Raw genomic sequence first — 27,990 nt, 5'->3', positions numbered from 1 at the left:
GGAACCTTCCAGCCCTTTAAAGTTTCTGCGCAGCTTCTTGCAACTCCCCCTACCAGGCTAGGAAACGGGCCCAAGAGGACAAACACAGGCCGGGGGATGATGGCAGGAAAGTTGGAAGCTTTTTCTCATTCAAGGGGGCTGCTAATCAGGCCGATTGCCGCTTGTTTTCCCACCGGGGGAGGGGATAAAGAGGAATGCGACTGAGTCCCCCTCGCGGGGGGGGGACCGCCTGGTTCATTTTGCGTGTGGAGCAGGGAGTCCCCGTGGAGAGCCTGGCCGGGCGGACCCTTAGAGCCCTTCCTCTCCGCTCCCCTCCGGCCTCGGATTTAGGGGCATCCCGGTTCAAGCTGTCCGACCGACAACGAGCCGGGCCCATCTCCGGGGAGTCTCAAGGCTGCCCGCGAGGACCGACCGACCGTCCCTGAGCGAGCCAGCAGGGCGCCCCCCGCCCGCGGGTGGAGCAGGGACCGCCCTGGAACTGGCCCAGCGCGCTGTAGCGCGTCGAGTCTCCCGCATTGCCAGAACCGGCGCCACCACGCTCGTGTGCATCTTCTTTCGTCTCGTTCCGGCTCCGGGGCGGAGACCGCCCGAATTGTCATGTTATGCAGCATTAAACAACCGCATCTTTACTTCAGAAGCGGCTCTCGCTCATTTCCTCGCGGCGCTTCGTGTGGGGAGCGGAGGGGCTGCCGGGACACCAGGCCACGCGGGGGACGAGCGGGGTTCTTGCTCGGCGACAGGGCGCCTCGGGTCTCCGGCCCAGCCTCCTTCAGCCTCCTCTTCCGGCCCATTGCCCTCCTTCCGCGTTTCTCCGGCCATGGCCGACGCCGCGAAGCGGATGCGGCGCGTCTCCCCCGCGTCTCCCTCGCGCGCCCTGCCTGCTTTCTTGCGCTGGTGCGCGGCGGCCGGCGTGGAGTTGAGCGCCAAGGTAGGCCGGCGCCGGGGTCCCTGGTGGGAGGAGGTGCCGCGGCCCCGAGTCCGAGTTGTGGGGCTTTGGGCGGTTCCCAGCACGCCGCCCTCGCTTGTCCTGGGTCTTCCCTCGGGGCCGCGGCCTGGTTTCGGCATGGCGTGGGAGGGGGCCCCCTGCAGGAGCCCGTTTCGTGAATCCTTCGCCCGAGGAACTTCTGAATGCGTCCATACACGTGTTGCATTTCCGCACGTGGGCCTGAGCAGAAGCCCGGCAGCGGGGGCTTGAAGCTCCGAGCTACGGGAGCAGCCGGGCCGGGGAGCTTCACCGGGCCGCGTCCGCCTCCCTTTGGGGCTCCTCCTTCGGGGTCGACGGGCGGGGAGCTCCTCTGCTGGCCGCTGCCCTCTCCTGGCTTGCAGGTCGGCGTGAGCCGTGAGGGCACCGTGGCCGCCTACGGGCTGCTGGCCAGGGAGAACCTGGGCGCCGGCGAAGAGCTTTTCCGCGTCCCCAGGACGGCGCTCCTGTCCCAGCACACCAGCGCCCTCGCCCCGCTCCTGCGGAAAGGTACCGGCGCCCCCCAAGACCCCCACGCTTCTCAGGCCGAGGGGGGATCGGAGCGTGTTTGGGGCCGCCGCCGGGTGATGCGGTGGATCGGGTGTTGAGGGGGAGCCGGGCCTTCTGCTATAGTCGCTGTCTCCCAGCCCGGCTGAAGACCCCTTGGGCCCCTGCAGGGAAGGTGGGGTAGAGGTCTAAGAAGCAAATACAAATATTCTGGCAAGCAGGGAGATTTCCAACCCAGGGAAAAGAAATCTGTGCTCTTCAGAGGCTCCTTTGCCCCACAGGAGGGTGAAGTGGCTCCGTCTGCAGCTCCTGGAGGGGGGACTCGTTCCCTCCATTGATGTGCCTCTCCTTCCTTTTTTCTGCCTTCGCTAGAAGAAGCCTCCCTTCAGAGCGCATCGGGCTGGGTTCCTCTCCTGATTTCTCTCCTCTACGAATCCACATTTAGCAATTCCCGTTGGGGGCCTTATTTCTCTCTTTGGCCCCAGTTCACTGATTTGGATCACCCCATGTTCTGGTAAGAGGAGCTGCTGCATTGGCTTCTTTACTTGTCTCCTGTGTTGTGTAGACGTAGCAAGTGTTCAGACAGTGAAGAAGATGCACTGAACTTAGTATACCAGGAAAGCCTACAGAATACTGGAGAGACCAAATGAAAAATAGAAAAGACGTGTTACATAGTCAGTACATTTAAAAAAAACCAGCAGGCAAAGCAGATAACAAGATCTGACCCATGACTAAGAAGAAGGAAAGTGAAGAAAGAGACAGAGGGGCAAATTTGTCTGAATGCCAAACTTCCTGGAATTCCCCAACATTTCTGGGCTTGGCTTGGTCTAAGATGCTAATTAAACTGGAAAACTGGCTATGCAGAACCCAATAGTCTGTCTTCAACAGCCATTGTGTCCATGGTAGTCATTTTAGCTGCAGCTGTTTCAAAGCTCCTGCTTCCCAGAGGCCTAGGTGTTTCTAAGACTTTCCCCTTTTCCACTCATCTTTTGCTATCCTTCCTTCTGTTATGAAAGCTGCTTTCCATCAGAAGCTAAACTTAAAATCTCTCAGCAAAGCAGATACAAAAAGTGTTATGTCCTCCTGGCTACTTTCCTTCATGACCAGAGGCAAGCTCACCTGACCAATAACCAGCCAAGACAAAAGGGCCTTTTGTTTCATTTATTGCAATAAGCGGGGAGAGAAGCTATCAAAGCTTGGTTCTCTCCAAAGTTTCAACCCAAAATATTCCCTTCTTTATACAGCCCTTTCCCTGCCGCCACATCCCTCCTCTTTCCCCTTTGGCTGAGTTACTATGAGGTTAGACTCTTTCTGACCACCTCCTACCTATTTCCTGCTACATACTAAATCATACATCACATGTACGTTAATAATATAAAATATTAGACATATTCAGTTGTTGGTTTTGAGTTGGGCCCCTTACAACAATAGGTTCTTTCCTGTTTTTCAGTTTAGTTAAGTTTTCCTGGCTAGCTATTTCCTCTTACAGGTGTTTATAGCTTGTCTTCTTCATTTCCCACTCTAAGACCCAGCTAATTTTTGCCTATGTCCTGCCTTTATGCTGTCCTTTCCTGTTTCCCAGCCATTATAGTTTTTGGTATGCTTGTTTGTCCAGGCAGTAAGTTTCCACTGCAGCAAATTCAATTTTAAATTTCTCTTTCAATATTAAATTTTGAAGACCTTTCCTTTACTTCTATCAGTGTGAAATGGAAGAACCAGCAAGCTTGCCCCATAGTTTCTTTTTTTGTAATAGAATAGAATAGAATATAAAACTTGTATTTGCCCAATTGTGATTAGACATACAAGGATGTCTCCTAATATGGCATTCTTCTCCAATGAGGAAGCTGTTCTTTCGGCTGGCTCTCTTGTATAGGGGTCTTGAAGAGCGGGCACGACTTCTGCAAGGGACAGGAGTCCTCGAAGCTGTGGAGAAAGACTTGGCCAATATTGAGATGGAGTATTCCTCTATCATCTTGCCCTTCCTGAAGGCCCACCCAGATCTCTTCAACCCAAAGGTGCACACGCTTGAGCTCTATCGGAGGCTGGTGGCATTTGTCATGGCTTACAGGTAAGAGGAAGAGGGACAGGCCAAGAACTGGCAGCCTCAGAAAACAAGTGGAGAAGACAGTGATTCCTGATAAAAGAAAGTTCCTTAGGGCAACTTATACAGGTAGAATATTTCATCAAAATCAAATATGTGGAGAGGAGAGGAGTGTTTGGGCAGTTGCAGTTTAAGTAAACATGCAGGTAGACCTTGCTTACCAACTGCCTTGTTCAGTGACTGTTGAAGTTACAATAGTGCCAAAAAAACCCCAAAAACCCTTTATGACCAGTGCCCACATTTATGATATATGGTGTCCCTGGGTCACGTGATCAGCATTACTGTCAGTACCCATTGTGTCCCTGACCAGTTGTTTTTCTCTCTTGCAGATCAGAGGGATTGGAGAGGAAGGGATTACAAGAGAGTGAGCAGGTACATAATGGGAAATACACATCAAAAACAATTTGCTGGCAATGGCAGTTGCTAGCACATCATTCAAACAGCTCAATATATTTCCCATTGTGTGCCTGGTTTTTTTGCTTACTTGCTTTTTGATTTCCGTAGGCACGCCTCTCAACAATTGACTGAGCAGCTTATAACATAAAACAAATTAAAAATAATTAAAATACTTAAAATATTTTTGGTCACTGAGTAGAAATATTGCCTTGGATCTTATTCATTTTTTATTTATTACAGGTAGTCCTGAACGTAACAATAGCTCATTTAATAACAGTTCAAAGTTACAACGGCACTGGAAAAAGTGACTTATGACAGTTTTTCACAGTTGTGACCTTTGAAGCATCTCCATGATCATGTGATCAAAATTCAGATGCTTGGCGACTGGTTCATACTTACAATGGTTGTCATGTCCCAAGGTCACATGATCCCTTTGCAACCTTCTGACAAGCAGTTGATGGGGAAGCCAAATTCACTTAGCAACTGGATTACTAACTTATCAATTCACTTAACAACTGTGGCAAGGAAGGTTGTAAAATGGGGCAAAACTCACTTAACAAATATCAACAACAAATTTTGGGCTCAGTTGTGGTTGTAAGTTGAGGACTGCCTCAACTTACTCTCCAAATGAATACAAACATTAATTCCCTTCTTGCTAATTATGCCAGTGCCAAGGTGAGCATTCCAAGGGGATCAGGGAAGGAAAGCATGGTTGCCATCACATGATTTTCCACTTCGCAACCATTTCATTTAATGACAGCTGCCAGTCCCACTTGTAGTCATTAAACAACTAGCCTTGCTGCCTCAACTCATAACCATCTGTTTTCTGGGCTTTTAGCACAAAGCTTTTATAGTTTCTACATAGTTTAGAATTGATAGATTTAGTGACCTAATTAGAGTTTTGCAGATGTTGGGCCCTCCCTCTTATCTGCCTGAGTGTAATTTTGTTCTCTTTAAAGAGAACAGTCACTTCTTTCTCATTTGATGCAGTTTCCAAGAACCTCTGAATGAGGAAGAAGAGGAGGAAGAACCTAATCCTCCAGTGATGGTGCCCCTGGCAGATCTTCTAAATCATGTAGCCAGCCACAATGCCAACTTGGAATATTCTCCGGTGAGCAAGAGCCTCACTGCCAGCAACCCATTCTATCATGCCTGAGGTTGCATTGCCCTGAGACCTGCATTTCCAAGAAGGTTTGAAGGGTGAGCTGCACGTGCTATATCAGGAAGAAGGATCCAGGGCAGGGATACCCTTCTATCTCTGCCTTGCCCTGGATAAAAGGAGGAACCTGCCCCACTTTACATCGGGGAGGACTGTGTAGAGGGAGTTTCCTCCTTTAAATTTCTGGGAGTCTACCTCTGTGAAGATCTGACCTGGAAAGTTAACACAACCCAGGTGGCTAGAAAGGCCCAACAGAGGTCTTGCGGAAGAACAGGGTAGAACAACAGCTAATGACCCTCTTTTACCGGTCTACTATAGAGAGCGTCCTCTCGTATGGTATTGTGGTTTGGTATGCTGGTCTGACAGTCATGGACAGGAAAGTATTACAGAGGCTAGTGAGCACAGCACAAGACACTGGATGACATCGCCAGGGCTCGTTGCCTTGGAAGAGTGAGGAAGATTCTCAGGGATGACTCACACCCTGGACGGTATCTCTTTACTCTCCTACCATCCCGTAGGAGATATAGGAATATAGCCAGCCATACCAACAGGCTGAAAAATAGCTTTTATCCGTGGGCTGTTAGGTTTTTAAATGGGACATAATCTTATGCAGAATTGACTTGGGAGGCCGGTGTGTGGTGTAGTTGGTTCATATGGTGTGGTGGGATGGAGGGTTTGTTGTCACTGTGTGTTGGGGGGAGAGAGCACGGGGGGAGGCTCAGCTAATCTCAATGTACACATGTTGTACTTTGACAATAAAGGTTTATTATTTATTATTATTATAGGAAGGATGTTATATCCTGTTCCAGATCAGTGGAGCAAGCACAGCTCAGCACTTAGTAGAAATGAAAATGACTTCTGTTGAGGGACAATCAGGTGCAGATAGTCCGGGCAAAGCTTTTTTTCCAGAGATAAGAGAGCCAAACAAGAAGGAATCTTTTTCTTATTTTATTTTAATTCCATTTATATCCCGCCCTTCTCCGAAGACTCAGGGCGGCTTACAAGCTTAGCAGTAGCCTTCATTCTATGTATATGCCTGCTTATTAGGGCTTTCACACACACCCCAAGCGGCATTATTACAAAGTCAGCTTAATTTCCCCCAACAATCTGGGTCCTCATCTGAAGTGCACCCTTCTTGGCAGGAGTCCTTGAAAATGGTCACCACTCAGCCTGTCTGCAAAGGCCAGGAGATCTTCAACACCTATGGAGAAATAGCCAACTGGCAGCTCCTTCACATGTACGGCTTTGCTGAGGCCTACCCTGGCAATACCAACGACACTGCTGACATCCAGATGTCAACGCTGCTGAAAGCTGCGCTTCAAGGCAAGTGGCTCACCCTGGTTATTGATGATGATAACTTTATTGTCACTTTGAATGTACACCAATCGGCATACATCAAAATGAAATTTCATTGCATACATCTCTCAAAGGGTCACCACCTCCGATATATACTCCTTGTTCGGGGCCCGCTCAAATTTCAAATTGTCCATTTTAGTCTCTAGGGAGTGAACGATGGCAAACAGGACAGATGGAAATGGGGCTCCATGTGGATTAGCCCTCATTTAGCACGAGGAGCATCTCAAATTGAAAACCAGAGATTTGCTGTTTCAGATAGAAGGTCGGTCAGACAAAACCTCCCCCGTGAGGGCAGGTCATTATCTGACAATCTCCTTCCAAGAGCTTAATTGAAGGTGGGCTGGAGAGGCCATTGTGATTGATTATTTAGCACTCAGGGAACTGGGGCGGAGGGGGCACTTCCAGTGTTTGAGAAGGACTTTCCCCCTCTAATAGAGCCCAATTAAACTAGAGATTCTGTGACATTAAGGCAGAACAGATTTATTGGCGCTAACAAAAAGAGAAGCTGGAAAGCACACTCGCAGGAATCTCCTGGATCGTCAGAAACCATTGAGGGCTGATTGACAGGCCAGCATTTTAAGCCAGCTGTAGCCCTTGTAGAGTGCAGCACAACATTCCAATTGTGAGTTCAACGGGGTGTGAAAACTGAAGAGCCTTCCAAGGGTGCAGGTGGCACACCAGGAGAAGGCAAAGGCTCTCCTGGCCACAGCTGCCACCTGCTCTAAGCAGTAGCTGGGAATCCAGAAGAACCTGAAGTTGCACCATGGCCTTAACTAGCAAAAGTGCAGAACCATCCAAGGGTGGTGACCTCCCTGCCCCTGGTGGCCCAAACAACCACAGCCACTCAGTCTTCTTAGAATGGAGCTGACATCTCTTCCACCCCAAACAACTTCCAGACATCAACAGCTTTATCTATGCAGCTTAGGGTTGAGGTGTAGAGTTGCCCATCATGGTGATACTGAACCCTGAACTTGCAGCTGATCTCACCCAGTAGTTTCATGAAGATGTTGAACAGGAAAGGAGGAGGAGAATGTCGAGCCTTGAGGCACCCCACACATTGGGATCTGCGGGCACAATCTCTTCCCTGACCCTCTAACGCCGTCTGTAACTGGCCACTGGAGCACAGCACCACCCCCAAAAGGATGCTGTAGCCAATAGTATTGAGGTCTGCTGAGACCCCAAGGAGCACTGCAGCTGCACGAGAGGCCATCAGCAAGTGCAACCACAGCTCTACTCTGGTCTGAAAGACGCACAGACAAACCAAGCAATATTGGTGATTATCATTATTAGCTAGTATTGTTAACACACATTTGAACATTCAGTTCAGTGCAGAATAAACAAGCTCTGAATGATAGAAGCCTTTCCTTAAAAGAGTAAACCGCTGAACATAGCTAGTCTTCCCTGGCTGCATTCTACCAACCCTGCTTCCCAGCATTGGCCTTGAGTGGCTTCGCGTGGTCAGCCCCTTTTACTTGAGGCTGTAGATTCCAGCTGCCGCTTGCTTCTGCTGGGTCCATAAAACAGCCTTTAAATTGGCAAATTAAAGTGTAAAATCATTAATTGGGGTTGTTTTTTTCTTATTTATTTATTTGTATGCCACCTGTATTATTTTTAAAAAATAACTCAAGGCAGCAAACAGATGTAATACACCTTCCTCCAATGTATACAGAGTTAAATATATCTTCATATTTTACTAATATCATACAAATAATATCAATTCATAAATCCATAATGTCAATTCATAAATCAATATCCTGGTTTTTGTGCTGTTAAGGTTTAATTTCCCATCAGTATTTGAAATATCAGTTATGATTTTCTCTTTTTTTTTATTAAAGAGTTTTACAAAAACAAAATTTTACAATATATCCCCAAATCCCTCCCACCCCAAACCCACCCACTTCCCCCCCCCACTTCCCCGAGCTAAATACAGGATTATAGTTACAATAATCATATTCTAAATAAAAATTATGCATAATATACAATTAACCAAATTCATAATGCGCTTTAACTCTCTTTTAACATAACTACCAACAACGTACCAATAACAATATCCCACTAAAATCTACTCATAAGCTAAATGGTACTTTTTAGTCCCGTATTTGTTTTGAATATAATTTATCCATCTCCTCCAAACTGAAATATATCTTTCCTGTGAATGATCCTTCAGATAAGCAGAAATCTTAGACATTTCTGCAAGATTCGAAACTTTAAACACCCATTCTTCTACAGTGGGCAAACTATCCTTCTTCCAATATTGTCCCACCAGTAACCGTGCTGCCGTTATCATGTTCAACATCAAGTTAGTTTCTTTAACATCACAATCTACAACAATGCCCAATAAAAACAATTGCGGGGAAAACTTTATCTTTCTCTTAAAAATCTTTTGAATGTTCCACCAAATTTTAATCCAAAAAGCTTTTATATTTCTACAAGTCCACCACATGTGAAAATAGGTAGCTTCTAAACTACCACACCTCCAACATTTAGACTGTAAATTAGGATACATGTTGGACAACTTCTTGGGATCCAGATGCCATCTATAAAACATTTTATAAAGGACTTCCGGTGGCGACGCGACGCTGAAGACAGCCATCTCCGGGCTGTCCGCTCCGCAGCTTTGTTGAATTGCTGAAAACAGCGCCGATCAGCTGCTTTGGTGATTCGGAAGCCCCCTCCCCGGGAGAAGAGGAGGGGGTGAGGCCCCAGGTAGGGGTTGAGCTCTCCGGGGCCGCCTGATCTTTAAGTTTGGGCGGCTGAAGGATCGAGCCCCCCCGAAGCCTGGGTTTGCTCCGGGCTGCGCAGCGCCTCTGCTCCGTGATTTTTGGAGCAGAGCCAAGCGTTAGCAACCACCCCTGCCAGAAGGAAAGACTCTTGAGTGTGAAGACGCAGGCAGAGCGGTACAGGAGGTCAAGGTGAAGTGGACTTTTACTTGTACTCTCTAGTTCAATGGACTTTATGGCTTTAAAGTGAAAGTGCGCAGCAAGTGAAAGTGGGGGAAGATGGCGACTAAAACTTCCAAAGTTCTCCGGAGTGCGGGGGCTTCCCCGGTGCAACAGACCTCGTTGCAAGCTTTGCTTCCTCCTGCACCTGCTCTGGCATTGACGCTTAAGGATTTACAGGATGCCTTCGAAAAGCATTCACAATTAATGTCAGATATGATGGATGAAAAGATGGAAAAGCTGGAGGAGAAACTGGAGGAGAAGATGGAAGAGAAGTTTAGAGCAATGAGGGCAGACATCTTGCCTGCAATTGAAGGTGTGGCTGTATGTGTGCAATGTTTGGATGAAAAAATGGAGGATCTTAGTCAAAAGAATTTATATTAGAAGCAAAAGTATTAGAGAATGAAAATATAAGGGATAAAATGGATGGAGACTTGACCCTCGTCCAGTACCATCAGATGGAGTTTGCTATCAGAATCAGAGGCTTAAAAGAGAATCCTAAAGAAGATTTAAAGCAGCTGGTCTCTGAGGCTTTGGAAGCGGTACTGGGTCAGTCAGCAGCTGAAATTGAGGGAAGTATAGACAAAATCTTTCGTGTGAACTCATGGATTGCAAGGCAGAGGAAGCTACCTAGAGATGTGGTGGTTTACTTTACAAAGAGAGCAATTAGGGATGAAGTTATCCAAGTTGCTTATGATACTAAGCTTGTGGTTGCTGAGCAAGAAGTTTTGGTCTTAAAAGAGATTCCTCCAAAGATTTTAAGGAGAAGGAAAGATTTTGCCTTTTTGGCACAGGAACTTAAGAAATGTGACATCAAGTTTAGATGGGAGATTCCAGTGGGCATGGTGGTGATGCATGAAGGCAAGAGACATCGTTTGGTTACAGTGACTCAGGCACGTGATTTTTACAGTAAAGTTTTAAAAGCAACCCCTCTACCACTTTTGGAATCTGTAAAGGGAAATGGCGAGGGAAAGCCTCAAGATGCTGAAGGAATACAGACAGAGGAGAATGGTGCTGGAGGGGATCAAATTACAGTTTCATTGGCAGCTGCTGGAGAGCAGAGGATGACGCTCTGCCTTAAGACGAGTGAGACAAGAGCAAGAGCAAGATCAGCAGAAAGTTATGGAACCTCCAAAGCGTACTTACAGTGAAGCTGTGGGAGGGGCGCGGCCTAAGGAAGTTAAAGGGGTCCTGGCAGACGTGCTCCAGAAGCTTCGGGATGCCAAGAATGGCGACTAAGTTCCTAACCTGGAATGTTAATGGATTAAATTCACCACAGAAGAGAAAGAAAGTTTTTCAATATTTAAAACAATTTAAGACTGATGTTATCTGCTTGCAAGAAACGCATATTAGGGTTATGGACCAAAAGTACTTGTTGAACTCAAGGTTGGGCACGCAATTTATTGCTTCTGCAATGAATAAGAAAAATGGAGTGGTTATTTATGTTAAGAATACTCTGACAGCGGAACTAATTGAAGTAGATAAACAAGGAAGATATGTTATGATAGATTTGCTGTTAGAAGGCAAAAAAACGCTCTTAGTTGGACTGTATGCTCCTAATCAACAACAGACTGACTTTTTTAGTTCACTACATACAAAGATTACCCAGTTGGATTATAAATCTTTTATTTTTATGGGAGATTGGAATGGTGTCCTGGATGTACAGTTGGACAAATCTGGTTTTTTTAAGCGTGCCCCGAGTCATGCTAGATTGCCTAAATCTTTTTTTGAAATGAAGGATGATCTGGAATTGCGAGACATTTGGCGAGAAACACATCTACATGAAAAGGATTATACTTTTTTTTCTGACAGACACCAATCTTTTTCTAGGATTGATTTTTTTTTTAAATTCCATTTATATCCCGCCCTTCTCCGAAGACTCAGGGCGGCTTACAAGCTTAGCAGTAGCCTTCATTCTATGTATATGCCTGCTTGTTAGGGCTTTCACACACACCCCAAGCGGCATTATTACAAAGTCAGCTTAATTGCCCCCAACAATCTGGGTCCTCATTTTACCTACCTCGGAAGGATGGAAGGCTGAGTCAACCTTGAGCCTGGTGGGATGCGAACCTGCACTAATTGCAGGCAGCTGGTGTTACTTAAGGAGGCATTAGCCCACTGCTCCACCAAGGCTCTTGTAATTTTATATTACTGACTAATGATTTTTTTTCTAGGATTAAGAAGATAAAGATTTGTGCAAGAACTATATCTGACCATAGTCCAGTCTGGTTAGAGATCAACAAGGACAATATAGATAGGCGCTCCTGGCGCGTAAATGAGAATTTGTTTAGAAATCAGAGAAATGTGGAAGAATGCAAAAAGCAGATGAAGGATTTTTTTGAAATTAATATGAATAAGGATACTTCTATGGGCATGGTTTGGGATGCTAGCAAAGCCTATATGAGAGGGGTGTTAATATACATGAATAATAAATACAGACGTAATTTGGAAGTTAGGAGGAAAGAACTGGAGAATGAAATTAGGGAAAAAGAAAAGGCCCTAATTTTGAATCCATCGGATGTGAAGATTAAAGAGGTTATTAACTTGCTAAGAGGACAATTTGATAAGTTGATGGCTGATCAGGTGGCAACTAACTTACGGTTTGCTAGGCATAATACTTTTTGTAATGCCAATAAACCAGGTAGGTGGTTAGCCTACAGGTTAAGGAAAAAACAAAGGGCTTCTAATATAGATAAAATTGAATATAAAGGCAAGGTTGTGTTTCAACAGGATCTTATTAAGGAAGCCTTTGTGGACTTTTATTCCAAATTATATGTTAAGGATAAGATTAATGAAACGGATATTGATGTATATTTGAAGAATGCTAGCATCCCGGTTCTTACACAAGAACAAAAGGAAGAGATTAATCAATTGATAACAGAAGAAGAAATTCTTTTAGCAATTAAGCAATTGAAGGTGGACAAAGCACCAGGCACGGACGGACTGACTGCGGTCTATTACAAAAATTTACAATTGGAGCTGATAAAGCCATTAAGGGAATTGTTTCAGACAATTCAGAGGGGAGGAAGGGTGCCTCCGTCTTGGAGAACTGCTGTTATTTCCTTGATTCCGAAGGAAGATCAGGATGTCACCCAAGTAAGAAACTACAGACCAATATCACTTTTAAATACAGACTACAAGATATTTGCTAAGGTTTTAGCTAATAGATTGATGAGGGTTTTGCAACAGATGATCCATGGGGATCAAACTGGGTTTATTAGTGGTAGACAAATGAAAAATAATGTGAGGCATATAGTTGATGTGGTGGAGTTTTTGGAAAGGAACAACCAGATCCCTGCGGCATTAATTTTTCTTTTTTTTTATTTAAAAAGTTTTACAGTACATTTTAACTTTATCAATCCCCCCCTCCCCCACCCCTATCTAACCCTCCCTATCCCTCTCCCCCATTCCCCCCTCCCCCCCCGACTTCCCAGAGCTAAGTACAGGGTATAAAAGCGAAAAACAAACATAAGCATCCATATGCTATCTACAATAAACTATTAATTCTATCACCCTCTAGCTCATGTAAAATGATTACAAACAATATTAATATTACAGATAAAAAAAAGAAGAAAACAGAAAAGGAGCTTTACTCAAATGCTAAATGAAATTTCTTAGTCCCAATCCTTATTCATATTAATTTCAAAAAAAAAATTATCTAGTATTTACCTCTAATTTCTAAACAAATTCTCAATTACGCGCCAAGAGTGCCTATCTCTATTAACCTTATTAATCTCCAGCCAAACTGAACTATAATCAAAAATAATTCTTGCATGTATCACACCAGATCATCCTTGAGTTCAAATAAAAAAGAAATTTAGACAATCTAGCATAACTCATGACACGCTTAAAAAAAAACAACCCGCTTTTTCCATCTATACGTCTAAAACACCATTCCAATCTCCAATGGGAAAAAAAAATTTAAAAATTTTATAATCCAATTAAGTACCCTTTATATGTAGTAAGTTTACATTCCAATTCCAAAGAAAGGCAGTGCCAAAGAATGTTCAAACTATCGCACCATTGCACTCATTTCTCATGCTAGTAAAGTTATGCTTAAAATTCTACAAGCTAGACTCCAGCAGTATGTGGATCGAGAACTACCAGAAGTACAGGCAGGATTTCGAAGAGGCAGAGGAACTAGAGATCAAATTGCTAACATACGCTGGATCATGGAGAAAGCTAGAGAGTTCCAGAAAAACATCTACTTCTGCTTCATTGACTATGCTAAAGCCTTTGATTGTGTGGATCATAACAAACTGTGGCAAGTCCTTAAAGAGATGGGCATACCAGACCATCTTATTTGTCTCTTGAGAAATCTATATGCGGGCCAAGAAGCAACAGTGAGAACTGGACACGGAACCACTGATTGGTTCAAAATTGGGAAAGGAGTCCGGCAAGGCTGTATACTGTCGCCTTGCCTATTTAACTTATATGCAGAGCACATCATGAGAAAGGCAGGGCTAGATGAATCAAAAGTTGGAATTAAGATTGCCGGAAGAAACATCAACAACCTAAGATATGCAGATGATACCACTCTAATGGCAGAAAGTGAAGAAGAACTAAAGAGCCTCTTGTTGCGGGTGAAGAAGGAGAGTGCAAAACTTGGGTTGAAACTAAACATTAAGAAAACCAAGATCATGGCATCTGGCCCTCTCAATTCCTGGCAAATAGATGGGGAAGAAATGGAGGTAGTGACAGATTTTATTTTCCTGGGCTCCAAGATCACTGCAGATGGGAACTGTAGCCAAGAAATTAAAAGACGCTTGCTCCTCGGGAGGAAAGCCATGACAAATCTAGACAGCACACTAAAAAGCAGAGACATCACCCTGTCAACAAAAGTGCGTATAGTCAAGGCTATGGTCTTCCCAGTTGCAATGTATGGCAGTGAAAGCTGGACCATAAGAAAGGCTGAGCGCCAAAGAATTGAAGCCTTTGAACTATGGTGCTGGAGAAGACTCCTGCGAGTTCCTTGGACTGCAAGGCGATCAAACCGGTCAGTCCTAGAGGAGATCAACCCTGACTGCTCTTTAGAAGGCCAGATCCTGAAGCTAAAACTCAAATACTTTGGCCACCTAATGAGAAGGAAGGACTCACTGGAGAAGAGCCTAATGCTGGGAAAGATTGAGGGCAATAGAAGAAGGGGACGACAGAGAATGAGGTGGCTGGATGGAGTCACTGAAGCAGTAGGCGTGAGCTTAAATGGACTCCAGAAGATGGTAGAGGACAGGAAGGCCTGGAGGAACATTGTCCATAGGGTCGCGATGGGTCGGACACGACTTCGCAACTAACAACAACAACAATATGTAGTAAGTTAAGAAAAGTCCACTTGTTGTTAATTAGGAGCTTACGTACCCAATCTTAAATTCAAAAAATACTTTAAGTCCATAACCCTAATATACGTTTCTTGCAACCAAATAACATCAGTCTTAAATTGTTTTGAATATTGAAAAACTTTCTTTCTCCTCTATGATGAATTTAATCCACTGACATTCTAAATTAGAAATTTAGTCACCAATCTTAACGCCCCAAAGCTTTTGGAGCATGTCTGAAATGGCCCCTGTAACTTCTTTGGACCGCGCCCCTCCCACAACTTCACTGTAAGTACACTTTGGAAGTTCCATGACTTTCTGCTGGTCTTGCTCTCGTCTCGCTCGTCTTAGGGCGGCACGCGACATCCTCTGCTCTCCAGCAGCAGCCGATGAAACTGTAACTTGATCCCCTCCAACACCATTCTCCTCTGTCTGTCTATCTGCAACATCCTGAGGCTTTCCCACGCCAAATCCCTTTGCAGCTTCCAAAAGTGATAGGGTGGCTGCTTTTAACACGTTGCTGTAAAAATCACGTGCCTGGGCCACAGTAACCAGACGATGTCTTTTACCTTCGTGCGTCACCACCAGTCCGACTGGAATCTCCCATCTAAACTTGATATCACATTTCTTAAGTTCCTGTGTAAGAAATGCAAAATCTTTCCTTCTCCTTAAAATCTTTGGAGGAATCTCTTAAAACCAGGACTTCTTGCTCAGCAACTACCAATTTAGTATCATAAGCAGCTTGAATGACTTCATCTCTAATTACTCTCTTTGTAAAATAGACCACCACATCTCTGGGTAACTTCCTCTGTCTTGCAATCCATGAATTTACACGAAAAATTTTATCCATGCTTCCCTCAATTTCAGATGCTGGCTGGCCCAATACCACTTCCAAAGCCTCAGAGATCAGCTGCTTTAAATCTTCTTTAGGATTCTCTTTTAAGCCCCTAATTCTAATAGCATACTGCATCTGATGGTACTGAACAAGGCTCAATTCTCCGTCCATTTTATCCCTTATATTTTCATTCTCTAATACCTTTACTTCTAATATAGAGTTCTTTTGACTGAGATCCTCCACTTTTTCCTCCAGCTGTTGCACACATTCAGCTACACTTTCAATTATAGACAACATGTTTACCCTCATTGCTCTAAACTTCTCTTCCAACTTCTTCTCCAATTTCTCCTCCAGCTTTTTCAACTTTTCATCCATCATATCAGACATTAATTGTGAATGCTTTTCTAAGGCATCTTGTAAATCCTTGAGCGTCAATGCCGGAGGAGGTGCAGGAGGAAGCAAAGCTTGCAACGAGGTCTGCTGCACCGGGGAAGACCCCGCACTCCGAAGAGCTTTAGAAGTTTTGGCCGCCATCTTTCCCCACTTTCACTTGTTACGCACTTTCACTTTGAAGCTATAAAATCCGTTGAGCTAGAGAGTAAAAATAAAAGTCCACATCACCATGACCTCCTGTACCGCTCTGCCTGCATCTTGATACTCCAGGGTATTTCCTTCTGGCAGGGGTGGTTGCTAACGCCTGGCTCTGCTCCAAAAATCACGGAGCAGAGACGCTGCGCAGCTCGGAGCAACCCAGGCTTCGGGGGGGGCTCAATCCTTCAGCCGCCCAAACTCTCAGCTCAGGCGGCCCTGGAGAGCTCAACCCCTACCTGGGGCCTCACCCCCTCCTCTTCTCCCGAGGAGGGGGCTTCAAATCCATCTAAACAGCTGATCGGCGCTGTTTACGATGGATAAACACAGCTGCGGAGCGGACAGCCCGGAGACGGCTGTCTTCGGCGCCGCGTCGCCACCGGAAGTCCGGCATTAATTTTTCTAGATGCTGAAAAAGCTTTTGATCAATTGGATTGGCAATTTCTGATGAAAGTTCTAGATAAAATGAATTTTGGGGATAAATTTTTACAACCAATTAAGGCATTATATCAAAAACAAACTGCCCGAATAATAGTAAATAATAGCCTGACTGAAGTATGCAATATTGAGAAGGGCACAAGACAAAGGTGTCCGTTATCACCTCTATTATTTGTTTTAACATTGGAGATATTATTGATAAAAATACAGAACTCGGAAAAAATTAAGGGTATTCAAATTAGAGATCAGGATTATAGATTGAGGGCGTTTGCAGACGATCTGGTTGTTACGGTGACCCAGCCAGAAAACTCTGTTGTGGACCTGATGGAGATAATAATGCAATATGGGAAGGTTTCTGGATTTAAGGTTAATGTACAAAAAACAAAAATTTTAGCCAAAAACATGACAGCATCGCAAAAGGCCCTTTTAGAAGGATTAACTGGATTTGAGATTGTTAAAAGGGTTAAATATTTGGGGGTGTATTTGTCACCCTCAAATGCAAAGTTATATAAAAATAATTATGAAAAGTTATGGGGAAAAATTCAAAAAGAATTGGAGAGCTGGGAAAAATTGCAATTGTCTTTACTGGGAAGAATTGCAGCAGTGAAAATGAATGTCCTGCCTAAATTTTTATTTTTATTCCAAATGATACCGATGCTTAAAAAAGACTCTAATCTGGAAGAATGGCAACGGGGTATCAATAATTTTGTGTGGGCAGGAAAAAGGCCACGAGTTAAACTTAAGATTATGCAGGATACTCGTGAAAGAGGTGGTCTTAAAATGCCTAATCTTAAATTATATTATGAAGCTGCTGCGTTGTCAGGAATATGCAGAAGATCTTCAAGCAAAGGATAAAGTTTTGTCCGCAATTGTTTTTATTGGGCATAATTACAGATGCTACTGTTGTGGACATTAAGTTGATGTTGAACTTAATCACAGCAGCAAGACTCTTAATAGGTCAATATTGGAAAAAGGAGGAACTGCCGACTATAGAAGAATGGACTCTAAAAGTTTCTGACCTGGCGGAAATGGCAAAGATTTCGGCTTACTTGAAAGATCATTCGCAAGAACGTTATATTATGGAGTGGAAAAAGTGGATTGATTATATCCAGAACAAATATGGGACTAAAAAGTTTCACTTAGTATTTGAATAAGTTTTTTTCTCTTTTTTTTTCTCTTTCCTTTTATATGTAATATTAGTATTGCTTGTAGTCATCTCATATGAGCTAGAATGCGATAGACTTAATAGTTTATTGTTGTTAGCATATGGATGTTTATGATTGTTCTTTGTTTCTATACCTTGTACTTAGCTCTGGGAAGTCGGGGGGGGAGGGGGGAATGGGGGGGAGGGATAGGGAGGGTTAGGTAGGGGTGGGTGGAGGGAGGGGGGGATTGTTAAAGATAAAATGTATTGTAAAACTTTTCAATTAAAAAAAAACATTTTATAAAAATTTTCTCTTAGATTTTGAGCCTGGGTAAATTTAACATTTCTGACCCAAATTATCTCCCAGGTGTCCAACGAAATTGGTTCCTGAATATTTTGTGCCCATTTTATCATGCAGTCTTTAACCAGTTCCGTTTCCGAATCCAATTCAATTAAAGCATTATATATCCTCTTTATATGTGCACAATTTGAATCTCTAATTTGCTTTACTAAATTTTGATCTGTAGTTGTGATGCCAACCTTTTGATCTGACTTCCACCTATACTCTTGGGTATATTGAAACCAAGAGTAACTTATGTTTTCTTGTCTTAACTCCTCTACTGGTTTAAGTTGCCAATCATTCCCTTGCAATCTAAGTAGTTCCTTATAAGAAACCATATCCATACTCACTCCCATAGATACGCCCTCTATCGCGTGTCCAGGAATTCCCCAAATCGGTATTTTATAATTTAACTTGTAATAATACTTTTTCCAGACACGCAATAAAGCACTTCTAAGAATATGGGATTTAAAAGCCCTGTCTACCTTCTTATCATAAAGCAAGTATGCATGCCATCCATATATTAAATCCCATCCCTCAAGATGAAGTATTCTCTTGTTAGTTAGATTAAGCCAATCACCAACCCAGGTCAAGGCAACCGCATCATAGTACAATTTCAAATTTGGCGCCTTGAGTCCCCCTCTTTCCCTGGCATCCTGTAAAATCTTGAATTTAACTCTTGGTTTTTTCCCCGCCCAGATAAATTTGTTAATACCCTTCTGCCATTGATCAAGGTTGGCATCCTTTTTCAATATAGGTATCATCTGAAATAGAAAGAGAAACTTTGGTAGAACATTCATTTTAACAACTGCAATTCTTCCCAGTAATGATAATTGTAATTTTTTTCCAATTATTTAAGTCCCTTTGTACCTTCAACCATAGTGTTTCATAATTATTCTTATACAATTTTACATTTGAGGCTGCAATATATACTCCTAGATATTTAACCTTCTTCACTATTTCAAAACCTGTTAATTTAGATAACATATCCCTTTCACTCATAGATAAATTCTTGGATAATATCTTAGTCTTATTACTATTCACCTTAAACCCAGAAACCTTACCATACTGAGTTATAATTTCCATCAAGTCTATAACCGACTGTAACGGTTGGGATACTGTCACAACCAAGTCATCAGCAAAAGCTCTCAATCTATAATCATTCTGTTTTATTTTAATTCCCTTTATCAAAGAGGACTCTCGAATTTTAATTAGTAAAATCTCTAATGTTAAAACAAACAATAATGGTGATAGGGGGCAACCCTGTCTTGTACCTTTTTCAATTTTAAAAGTCTCTGTTAATCCCCCATTAACTATAATTTGTGCAGTTTGTTGTTGATATATAGCAGACATGTCAAACACAAGGCCCGGGGGCCGGATCCGGCCCGCGAAGTGGTTTCATGCGGCCCGCGAAGCCATCCTGGAAACAGGGAGGGAACGGCCCCCGCTGCCTTGGCCCTGGCCCAGAGACCCTCCTTCTGCCAGAGACCCCCAGATCTGTCCCACTCCTGCCCAGGCCCCCACAGGCACCCTTGATGCGAACCATGTAGAGCTGGCCACGCCCACCCAGTAGGCCATACGCACTCTAGCCATGCCCACCCAGTAGGCCACGCCCACCCAGGCCACGCCCACCCGGCCCCCTGAGGGCAACCGCAATGCTGATGAATGAAATTGAGTTTCACACCCCTGATATATAGCTTTAATAGCATGTAGAAAACCTCCAAAATTCATCTCCTCAACAACTCTTAATAAAAATTGCCAATTCAATTGGTCAAAGGCTTTCTCTGCATCCAAAAATATCAATGCTGCGGAGACTTGGTTGTTCTTATCCAAATATTCAAGCAAGTTAACAATTTGCCTTACATTATATTTCATATACCTCCCAGATATAAATCCCGATTGATCACTATGAATCATTTGTTTCAAAACTTGTATTAATCTATTAGCCAATACTTTAGCAAAAATCTTATAATTGTATTTAAAAGCGATTGTCAGGACCCACCTCAATCCACATCTTAGGAAATAAGAACTCTTGGATGCAAGTTTAGTCCAATGGTTCTCCCTCTGAGCTGTCTTCCGAGTTGTCCACCGTCCCTGCGGTGCAGGCCGGAGTCCAGTCCCAGTTCCTGGCAGGAATTGTGGACTCTACAGCCTCTGTCCCCTTCATGGAAGATTCTTTTGTGTTGCCTTGGGGCTTCCCCGGCTTCTTGGAGGATGATGCCTCTGGTTTTCGTGGGGGGGCTTTTGAACGACATTCTGCAGCACGGTGGCCCTCTCTCCCGCAGTTGAAGCAACCTGTTGATTTTTTGGCTGTGGCTGGTGGTTTTTCCCCCTCGCGTGTTTGCTCGGGTGGCAGGCGGCCCCATGGTTTTCCTCTGCGGTGTCTCTTCAGTAGGTCTATTTCCACTTCCTCCGCCAGGATGTACCAGTCGTCGAGGTGGGGTGGGTCTCCTCGAGGCAGGCAAGCGTCATACAGGTCGTAGTTCAGACCGTCTTTGAAGTGGCTAAGGAGGATGTCTTCTGGCCAGTTCAGCTTGCTGGCAATGGCTCGGAATTCTTGGGTATAATCAGCCACTGCTCGCCTGCCCTGCCTCACCGTTTTGATTCTCTCCCGGGCCTTACGGTCAGCCAAAGGATCCTCGAACCACCGCCTCAAAGATGACATGAATCGGTTGAAGTCGTTGAGTTCTGGGGCGTTGGAGTCATGCAAGTTCACCACCCAGTCTGCAGCCGTCCCGTCCAAGGCAGATTGCACAATTCGGATGCGTGTTTTGTCACTGGGGATGTCCCGTCCGTACTCTTCCATGTAGCTGAGGACTTGGGTTAGGAAAAATCCCAGTCGTGATGGCTCCCCCTTGAATTTGACTTCCAGGGGCGGGAGTCTTTGGCTGGAGCGTTGTCTGCGCCATGGCCGGTATCGCTCCTCATCCTGGTCCCCATCTGTGGTTCTGGGGGGGGGGGGTACTGCTGAGGCAGCAATTCCTGTTCCATTGGACGGCCCCGGGGTTTCAGGTGTTGGATCCCCTCCGTTACCTTTCCAGTTGCGTCCCCAGGCGCTGCCTCGATTGCGATTCTCAGCTCTCTCCTCCCTCAGTGAACTCAGGGTTGCTTTCATCAGATCAATGGCCTTTTCCAGGATCCGCTCCTCCTCGCTGGCGTGCAGGGAACTCTCCATCTCTTGCCTCCATTCCGGTTGGTGGTTACTACGCCTCAGGGTCGTTTCTCCCAAAGCCTTTTCCCACTCACTTTTCCTTCCAACGCCCATCGACCACCGGGGTTTTCGGTCGTACTGCTCCACCGCTTCTTCCCCGGGGGAATATGCTGCTTCAGCTTCCCATCGTCTCTGGGATTCCATTTGGGGGGAAGACTCCCCCTCCATGGGGCTTCCCTCCTCTCTTGCTTCGTCGCCAGACATTGTATTTGTTGCAAAGTCCCCCGGTAAGGTTTTCCCTTCCAGGTTGACTCTTAAAGCAGATTCCGTCTACTGTCAGGACCCACCTCAATCCACATCTTAGGAAATAAGAACTCTTGGATGCAAGTTTAGTCCAAAAAGGAAAATGTTTACTAGGATGGAATCGATTGTGGGAATACAAGACGGAATCTAACAAAGTTACATTTCAATCCTATATAAAACATTCCCATTTCAGCCCCTCCCCTCATCCATTTGGTCAGGCTCTCATCAGTTGCTAGGTGTCAGGTCCTTCCATGGGAAAGGGAACTCTCCTTGGTTTTATGGTTATTGCTTTCCTTTTCAGTTGTAAATGAAGATACAATCCAGACCTGTCTGTCCCCCTCCCTCCCCCAGTTAAAACATCCCCTGTTGTTTGAAAATTGCTTTAGTAACCATCCTCTCCCCCCCCCTCGGAGAGATGGCAGAATCCCCAGAAATAGCACGTTGTTCTACCTATACAATTATGAAATGTGATATAAATGGATTCTGACAGCGATATAGGTCTATAATTTTTAGGTTGAGTAAGATCTTGATCCTCCTTTGGGATCAACGATACAAAAGCTGTCCTCCATGATGGAGGAACTGTGCCTCCAGTATGAATTTCATTAAACAAAATCTTTAAGGGTTCAATCATTTCAGGCAACAACTTTTTATAATAAATTGCTGTTAATCCATCTGTTCCCGGAGCTTTGCCCAATTTCAACTGTTTAATAGCTAAAGAAATTTCTTCTGATGTAATTGGGCAATTCATCTCAAGTTGTTGTTCTTGTGAAAGTCTTGGAAAATGAGCTCCCTGTAAATACTTGTCTACATCTAAAGCTTGTATATTCTCTTTAGAATATAATTTCAAGTAAAAATCTAGAAAACTCCTCTTAATCAAATTTTGTTGGTAGACTTCTTTTCCTTTATATTCTATTTTGTCTATAGTACGTAATTTCTGTTTCTTCCTTAATTGATAAGCCAACCATCTACCAGGCTTATTGGCGTTACAAAAAGTATTGTGTTTGGCATGACACAAATTAGTTGCTACTTGATCAGCCAATAGCATATTAAATTGTTCTTTCAATAAATGTATTGAGATCTTTAAATTATTATCCAATGGATTCAAAATGAACTTTTTCTCCTTAGTTTTAATCTCTTCCTCAATATCTAAACGTTTTTGCACTTGCTTACGCCTATAAGCATTATTCATATAAATCAAAACCCCTCTCATATAGGCTTTACTAGCATCCCAAACCATTTCCATCGAGGTACCTTTATGCATATTCGTGACAAAACATTCTTTCATATGTTCTCTACATTTCTGCAAGAACAAGTCATTTGTAAATAAATTCTCATTCAGCTTCCAGGATCTCCTACTAGTGTCTTCAGCAAAGAACTCCAACCAAACAGGACTATGGTCAGACATTGTCCTAGGAAAAATCTTAACATTCTTAACCAAAGAGGAAAGATCAGTAGTAATCAAAATGAAGTCAATCCTGGAAAAAGATTTATGTCTATCCGAAAAAAAGTAAAATCTCTGTCTGTCATATTCCTTTCCCGCCATACATCTCTTAATTCCAGATCTTCCTTCAAATCAAAAAAAGCTTTAGGCAATTTTGAATTAAAAAAGTTTTTAGAAGGTTTAATTTCCCATCAGTATTTGAAATATCAGTTATGATTTTCTCAATATTAATTACATTTATATAGCTAAAGGTTTTATTCATATCAATCCTCTTATCTTCATATTTCCCATATCAAAAAAAAGAAAAAATGCAATCTTAGTTCTAAATCATATATTTCATTATAAAAGCCTTATCAGGGTGATAAGTGTGCCAAAATATTTTGCTTTATTGCCAGCTGTTCTCCCCAGCTAGGAATCACCAAGCAGCTAGGAAGCAGATTATAGTGCTATACACAAATCCACCACTAGATGTCATTCCATTTTCCACTCTAAAACAAAGGATTGATTTCTTATATTTCGCGTCAATGTGTTGTTTTTTTCAAAGAGAAAATCTTAAGTTTTCTCAGTTCTCATATTTATCAAAACTAGCTTTATGTTACTTCCACTTCAATATTGTATGTTTCTGTCCCCCATGAAATTAAAACGCTGCTTCTGTTTACATTCAGAGGTTTTTAGCTTCTTGGGAGCCTTTTCCAGGAAATTCATTTGTAAAATAGTAAAGAAAGGATCAATATTCTCACCCAGTTCCAAACATGCTGTTTACGATGTATTAATTGGTACTTTTTTCTTCTTCGGTTGTCTGCAGCTAATGGCCTGCCACAGGAATGTAGCCCGTCTTTTCCCTGCCGGTTTGGAGGGCTTTCCTTGGATCCAATGGATCATCAACAAGGCACCCGTCCTCTTCATCACTTCTTTGGGGTGATTTTAGACCCTTTTAGGGCCCTCAGCAGGGCAAAATTGGGCACAGAAGGCAGAGCCCTGCCTTTCTGCATCTCGTCCTGCTGTGACGCAAACTGGAAGTTCTATTATTTTTTTATATATATTTTATTTGAAAAGACAAAATGAACATCTTGCCCAGAAAGCCAGGCTAAGCTGAGGGACCATCTCAGCCACCTCTTCCTTCTGATAAGTGATGTGCTAAACATGGAAACTTCCCCTCCACATTTCAGTCATGTTTAACATATCAAGAAGGTATTTTTTCACAACCAACTAGATGACACCTAAGTAGGAAAGAAGTGCTACTTTGCCACTTTTCAGTTAAACTAGGAAGACAAAAAGTTTTTAAACCAGAGAAGGGCAGGCTTGTTTCTTTTCTAAGTTCAGTTTTGCATTCCAGAACTACTTCTGACTGTATGTTATTCAATCAGCCACAGATACAGACGTGGAAGAGAAACTGGTCCTGGATCAATGGGACTTCCTTTGCCGTCAGGAAATGGTGGGTGAGGAAGGGGCTTTTGTGATTGGCTGGGAGAGAGTTTTCACTGAAGAGGAGCTCTCGGTGACATTGCAGGTCAGTGATTTAACCTAATCTGGGAATTGTTTTGGTTAAGCAGCTAATTTGGTCAGTTGGATGCACATTGCTTTATGCTTTTATGGCTGCTCTAATTTTGAAAGTCTAGAATTAATTTTCCACATTTCAAGAGAATCAGCTGTGGCTTTATTTATTTAGCGGCTGGCATATCATACAGGGACTAGCAATATGTATTAACATTTCACCTAGATGAATAAAATACAATAAAATAAAAATGTTAAAAAGATCTAGGCCATCTAACCATTGAAGTGCAGCATTGTTTATATGAAAGAAATCAGATACTGGACAGGTAGATGCCCTCAGCTTTCAGCCATTCATGATGTGATCTACAATTTGATGTGGGAGCAGTCATACTGAGGGGAGGATACTAGGCCCATTTATGCAGGGAATCCCAGCAGAGGCTGTGTGGGTGAATCCATTCAGCAATATATCCATTGCTGATGTGTTCAAAGACTGGCACCTTTTGTGGGGTCATTTATATGTCTTCCTATCACTTCCTATCATTTGTTTTCCATTGGGAATTGATGTTAAAGTTGTTGGGCGGGTGTTCCACAAATGTCAGTTGGGGCTTCCTGGATTTGAATCAGTGGCGGCGCTGTAGTTAGAATGCAGTATTACAGGCTAACTCTGTAGGCTAACTCTGCTGACTGCCAGAAGTTTGATTCTCACTGGCTCAAGATTGACTCAGCCTTGCATCCTTCCAAGGTTGGTAAAATTGTTGGGGATAAAATTCTCTGAGCATGTGGGTTGGTTTCCAAATGTTTCATTAACAGGCTAGGTAACATCTTCAGTGGAGTTTAGGGGATGTCAGTGTCAGTGTTCTTCTGTTTATAAGGGTGTGGGTGTGCCAAGTGAGGGTCTGTGATGGGTCAGGTGTGAGTTATCAGTGAGTCTTGTAATGGATCTTGTGATGGGAAGGTTACATCAGGTGAGGGTTGGTGCTATCTCTGGTTGGCTGTGTGATTGATTTGGATTCTGAGGGGTTCATAGGCTGGTTGTAGGTCAATGTGTCTGTTGATGGTATTGCTTGTGGAGTGCCAGGCTTCGATGGACTCACGAGGATGGCGGATAATTTTTGTGCTGCTCCAATCAAATTGGTGCTGTTTGGGATTGAGATGGGTAAAGATTAAAGTTTTGGGATTGTGGCATTTGACTGGCAGCCTTGTTAGTGGATCGTGGTTTTTAATTGACATGATGTTAGTTTCATGTAGAATTGTTGCAATTATTAAAGTTGATTTTGTAGATTACATTGTTTCTTTCATCCTTCTGTATCTTGTTTTTGGTTCTGGATAATTCCTGGTGGAGTGTGGCTGTGGGTTTGTGGGCTATTGCTATTGGAAAATTCTGGCTGTCATTTCTGACACCCCTTTTATATATGGTAGGGTTAAAAGGCGAAAGATTTATACGATCTGAAGAGAAACCAGAGAATTATCCAGAACCAAAGACAAGATAAAAAAGGATGAAGGAAACAATGTAATCTACAAAATCAACTTTAACCATTGCAACCAATTCTATGAAGGATAAATTCCACATCCATTAAAAATCAGGATCCACAAACATTGGGCGGCAGTCAAGCGCCACAATCCCAAATCCTTAATCTCTAACACCCCGACACCAAACAGCACCAGTTTGATTGGAGCAACACAAAAATCATTGGCCGCGCTACCACCTGCCATCCTTGTGAGTCCATCGAAGCCTGGCACTCCACAAGCAATACCATCAACAGACACATTGACCTATGAACCCCTCAGAATCCAAATCAACCACACAGCCAACCAGAGATAGCACCAACCCTCAATCAACCCATGCAAGCGCCCCCCAGCAGTTCACCTCCCAATGACCCTGACCTGATGTAACCTTCCCATCACAAGAGCCATTACAAGACTCACTGAATCCCTACTGATGTTTTTCTCTTCCTGTTTGATAAGGTAGGAATATACTTCCAGCACAAAAAAACATGTGACTGCAGAATGGCACAGCTATTACATTTTACCGGAGAAGTATTTTAAGTAATTTAAGTTTTCCACTTGTGAAAATTATCATCTCCTCCCATTATGGTAATATATGCATTACATTTAGCTAGGAGTTTTGCAAAATCTTCCATTAAGTCCTCGATTATACTGTGGTTCTCTTCTCCTGTACAAGCGTTCTCACTGTCTTGCAACATGCATATACACATACAGCATGTAAGACAAAACCCTGCAAGGGATGAAACTGGAAGCTTTTTAAGAAAAGATGAGCTGTTTCACTGATGGGGAATGGCCTGCTTGAAATCCACTGAGAAAAGCAGTTTTAGGTTGAAACCCAAAAGTGGTTTTGCCTGGTGAACTTTGGTTTCGGTTGATATCTCTAACTGGGGGTGGTATGTCTGTGTGTCTCACTGAAGGTGCTGACTATGTCTGTGGAGGAATTCAAAGAGTTTAAAGACCAAGAGGCCAAGACTGATGGAAAAGGGACCACTTGCTTGATCCAGTCAGTTACTATGATACCCAACCTGAGTGCTGCTCAGAAGAAGCTTCTCTTTGATGCCACAGTACTAACGCTGAAGGCTTTCTCCTCCGGCTTGAAGGAGGAGGAAACGATGCTGGGAGACCTGCAGGCTTATTTGGAATTAAGCCGCCGGGAACAATTTGCCCTCCAAGTGCGATATGGCCAGAAGAAAATTCTGCATCAATTACTTGAGCTGACAAAGTAGCTGCTGCTGCTGGAGGGTGGCAATCTTTGGGCCTAAATGCCAGAATGAGGCTTCTAAGCAGATGGAGGCTGTTTTCATAGGCTATAAAAACAAATTCCATGGATGGAGTTTGTTTCCTCAAGGACCTAACAATCTGTATTGTTATATAGATTGTTTGACGCAGAGAAAAACATCTGGTTGCCATTTTTTGAGAGGACTAACAAATGTCTCTTTATTTTGACGTAGTTGTCCTGAACTGTTTATCTTCTCTTCAGCCTGTTCTTCTTGATCCTCAGGTTCATTCTGATTTATGTAGAAAGTCTTTTCCTTTTTCCATATTGTCAGTCTCTTTTCTGGGTTTTCCATTGACTGTATTTGTGGATCAGTTGAATCTTCTGTCATAATCTTTAATTGTTCCACCTTTTCTGTTATATTCTGTGTAGTTGATTTTTTTAGATGTAATAAAAGTTTTAGTTTCTATATCTGGGCTGACATCTTTTCTATAACCTCTCATTTCATCAGTAGCTGTAAGAATAGTTTGATGAATTGCTTTCAACATGGAGAGAATTTGTTCCTGATTTTCATCCATATTCTCTTGGTAATATATTAAGTTAAGAGCTTTACAATCAGGGAATGCCAAAAAAAAGTTTTTGTCACTGAATAAGGAACACAGCTGGGCTTCTCTCAGCTGATGTCTCAAGGTTGCTGGCCAAGTATCTTTTAAACAATAACAAATTGTAGTATCAGGTTTAGCCACAAGATGTTGCCCCTACCCTGAAAAGTTTTCTTTTAAATCCGAAGTTTTTATAATCTT

The 27,990-nt window shown here is 43.3% G+C and overlaps 1 protein-coding gene across 1 annotated transcript; it reads left to right on the top strand.

The window, feature by feature from the left end:
• Positions 1-57: 57 nt before the first annotated feature.
• SETD6 (SET domain containing 6, protein lysine methyltransferase) lies at positions 58-27,656 on the top strand. Its single transcript, XM_081336121.1, has 9 exons — positions 58-349; positions 406-928; positions 1,327-1,471; positions 1,841-1,982; positions 3,342-3,536; positions 4,956-5,076; positions 6,267-6,447; positions 24,339-24,481; positions 26,889-27,656. Exons 1-9 carry the CDS (start codon positions 195-197, stop codon positions 27,195-27,197), a joined length of 1,914 nt encoding a protein of 637 aa, XP_081192247.1. The 5' UTR covers positions 58-194; the 3' UTR covers positions 27,198-27,656.
• Positions 27,657-27,990: the final 334 nt, after the last annotated feature.

This window comes from Vipera berus (genome assembly GCF_964194415.1).
Source record: "Vipera berus genome assembly, chromosome: 10".
In the NCBI taxonomy this organism is placed as follows: domain Eukaryota; kingdom Metazoa; phylum Chordata; class Lepidosauria; order Squamata; family Viperidae; genus Vipera; species Vipera berus.
The sequence above is the reverse complement of the archived record's forward strand: the minus strand, read 5'-3'. Positions and strand labels throughout refer to the sequence as shown.

Bases quoted from the DNA above. Each gene is read 5' to 3' on its own strand.
- SETD6 (XM_081336121.1), top strand. From the start codon at position 195: ATGCGACTGAGTCCCCCTCGCGGGGGGGGGACCGCCTGGTTCATTTTG. The intron at 1,472-1,840 runs GTACCGGCGCCC...TGCCTTCGCTAG, and splicing joins CGCCCCGCTCCTGCGGAAAG to AAGAAGCCTCCCTTCAGAGC. The intron at 5,077-6,266 runs GTGAGCAAGAGC...CCTTCTTGGCAG, and splicing joins CCAACTTGGAATATTCTCCG to GAGTCCTTGAAAATGGTCAC.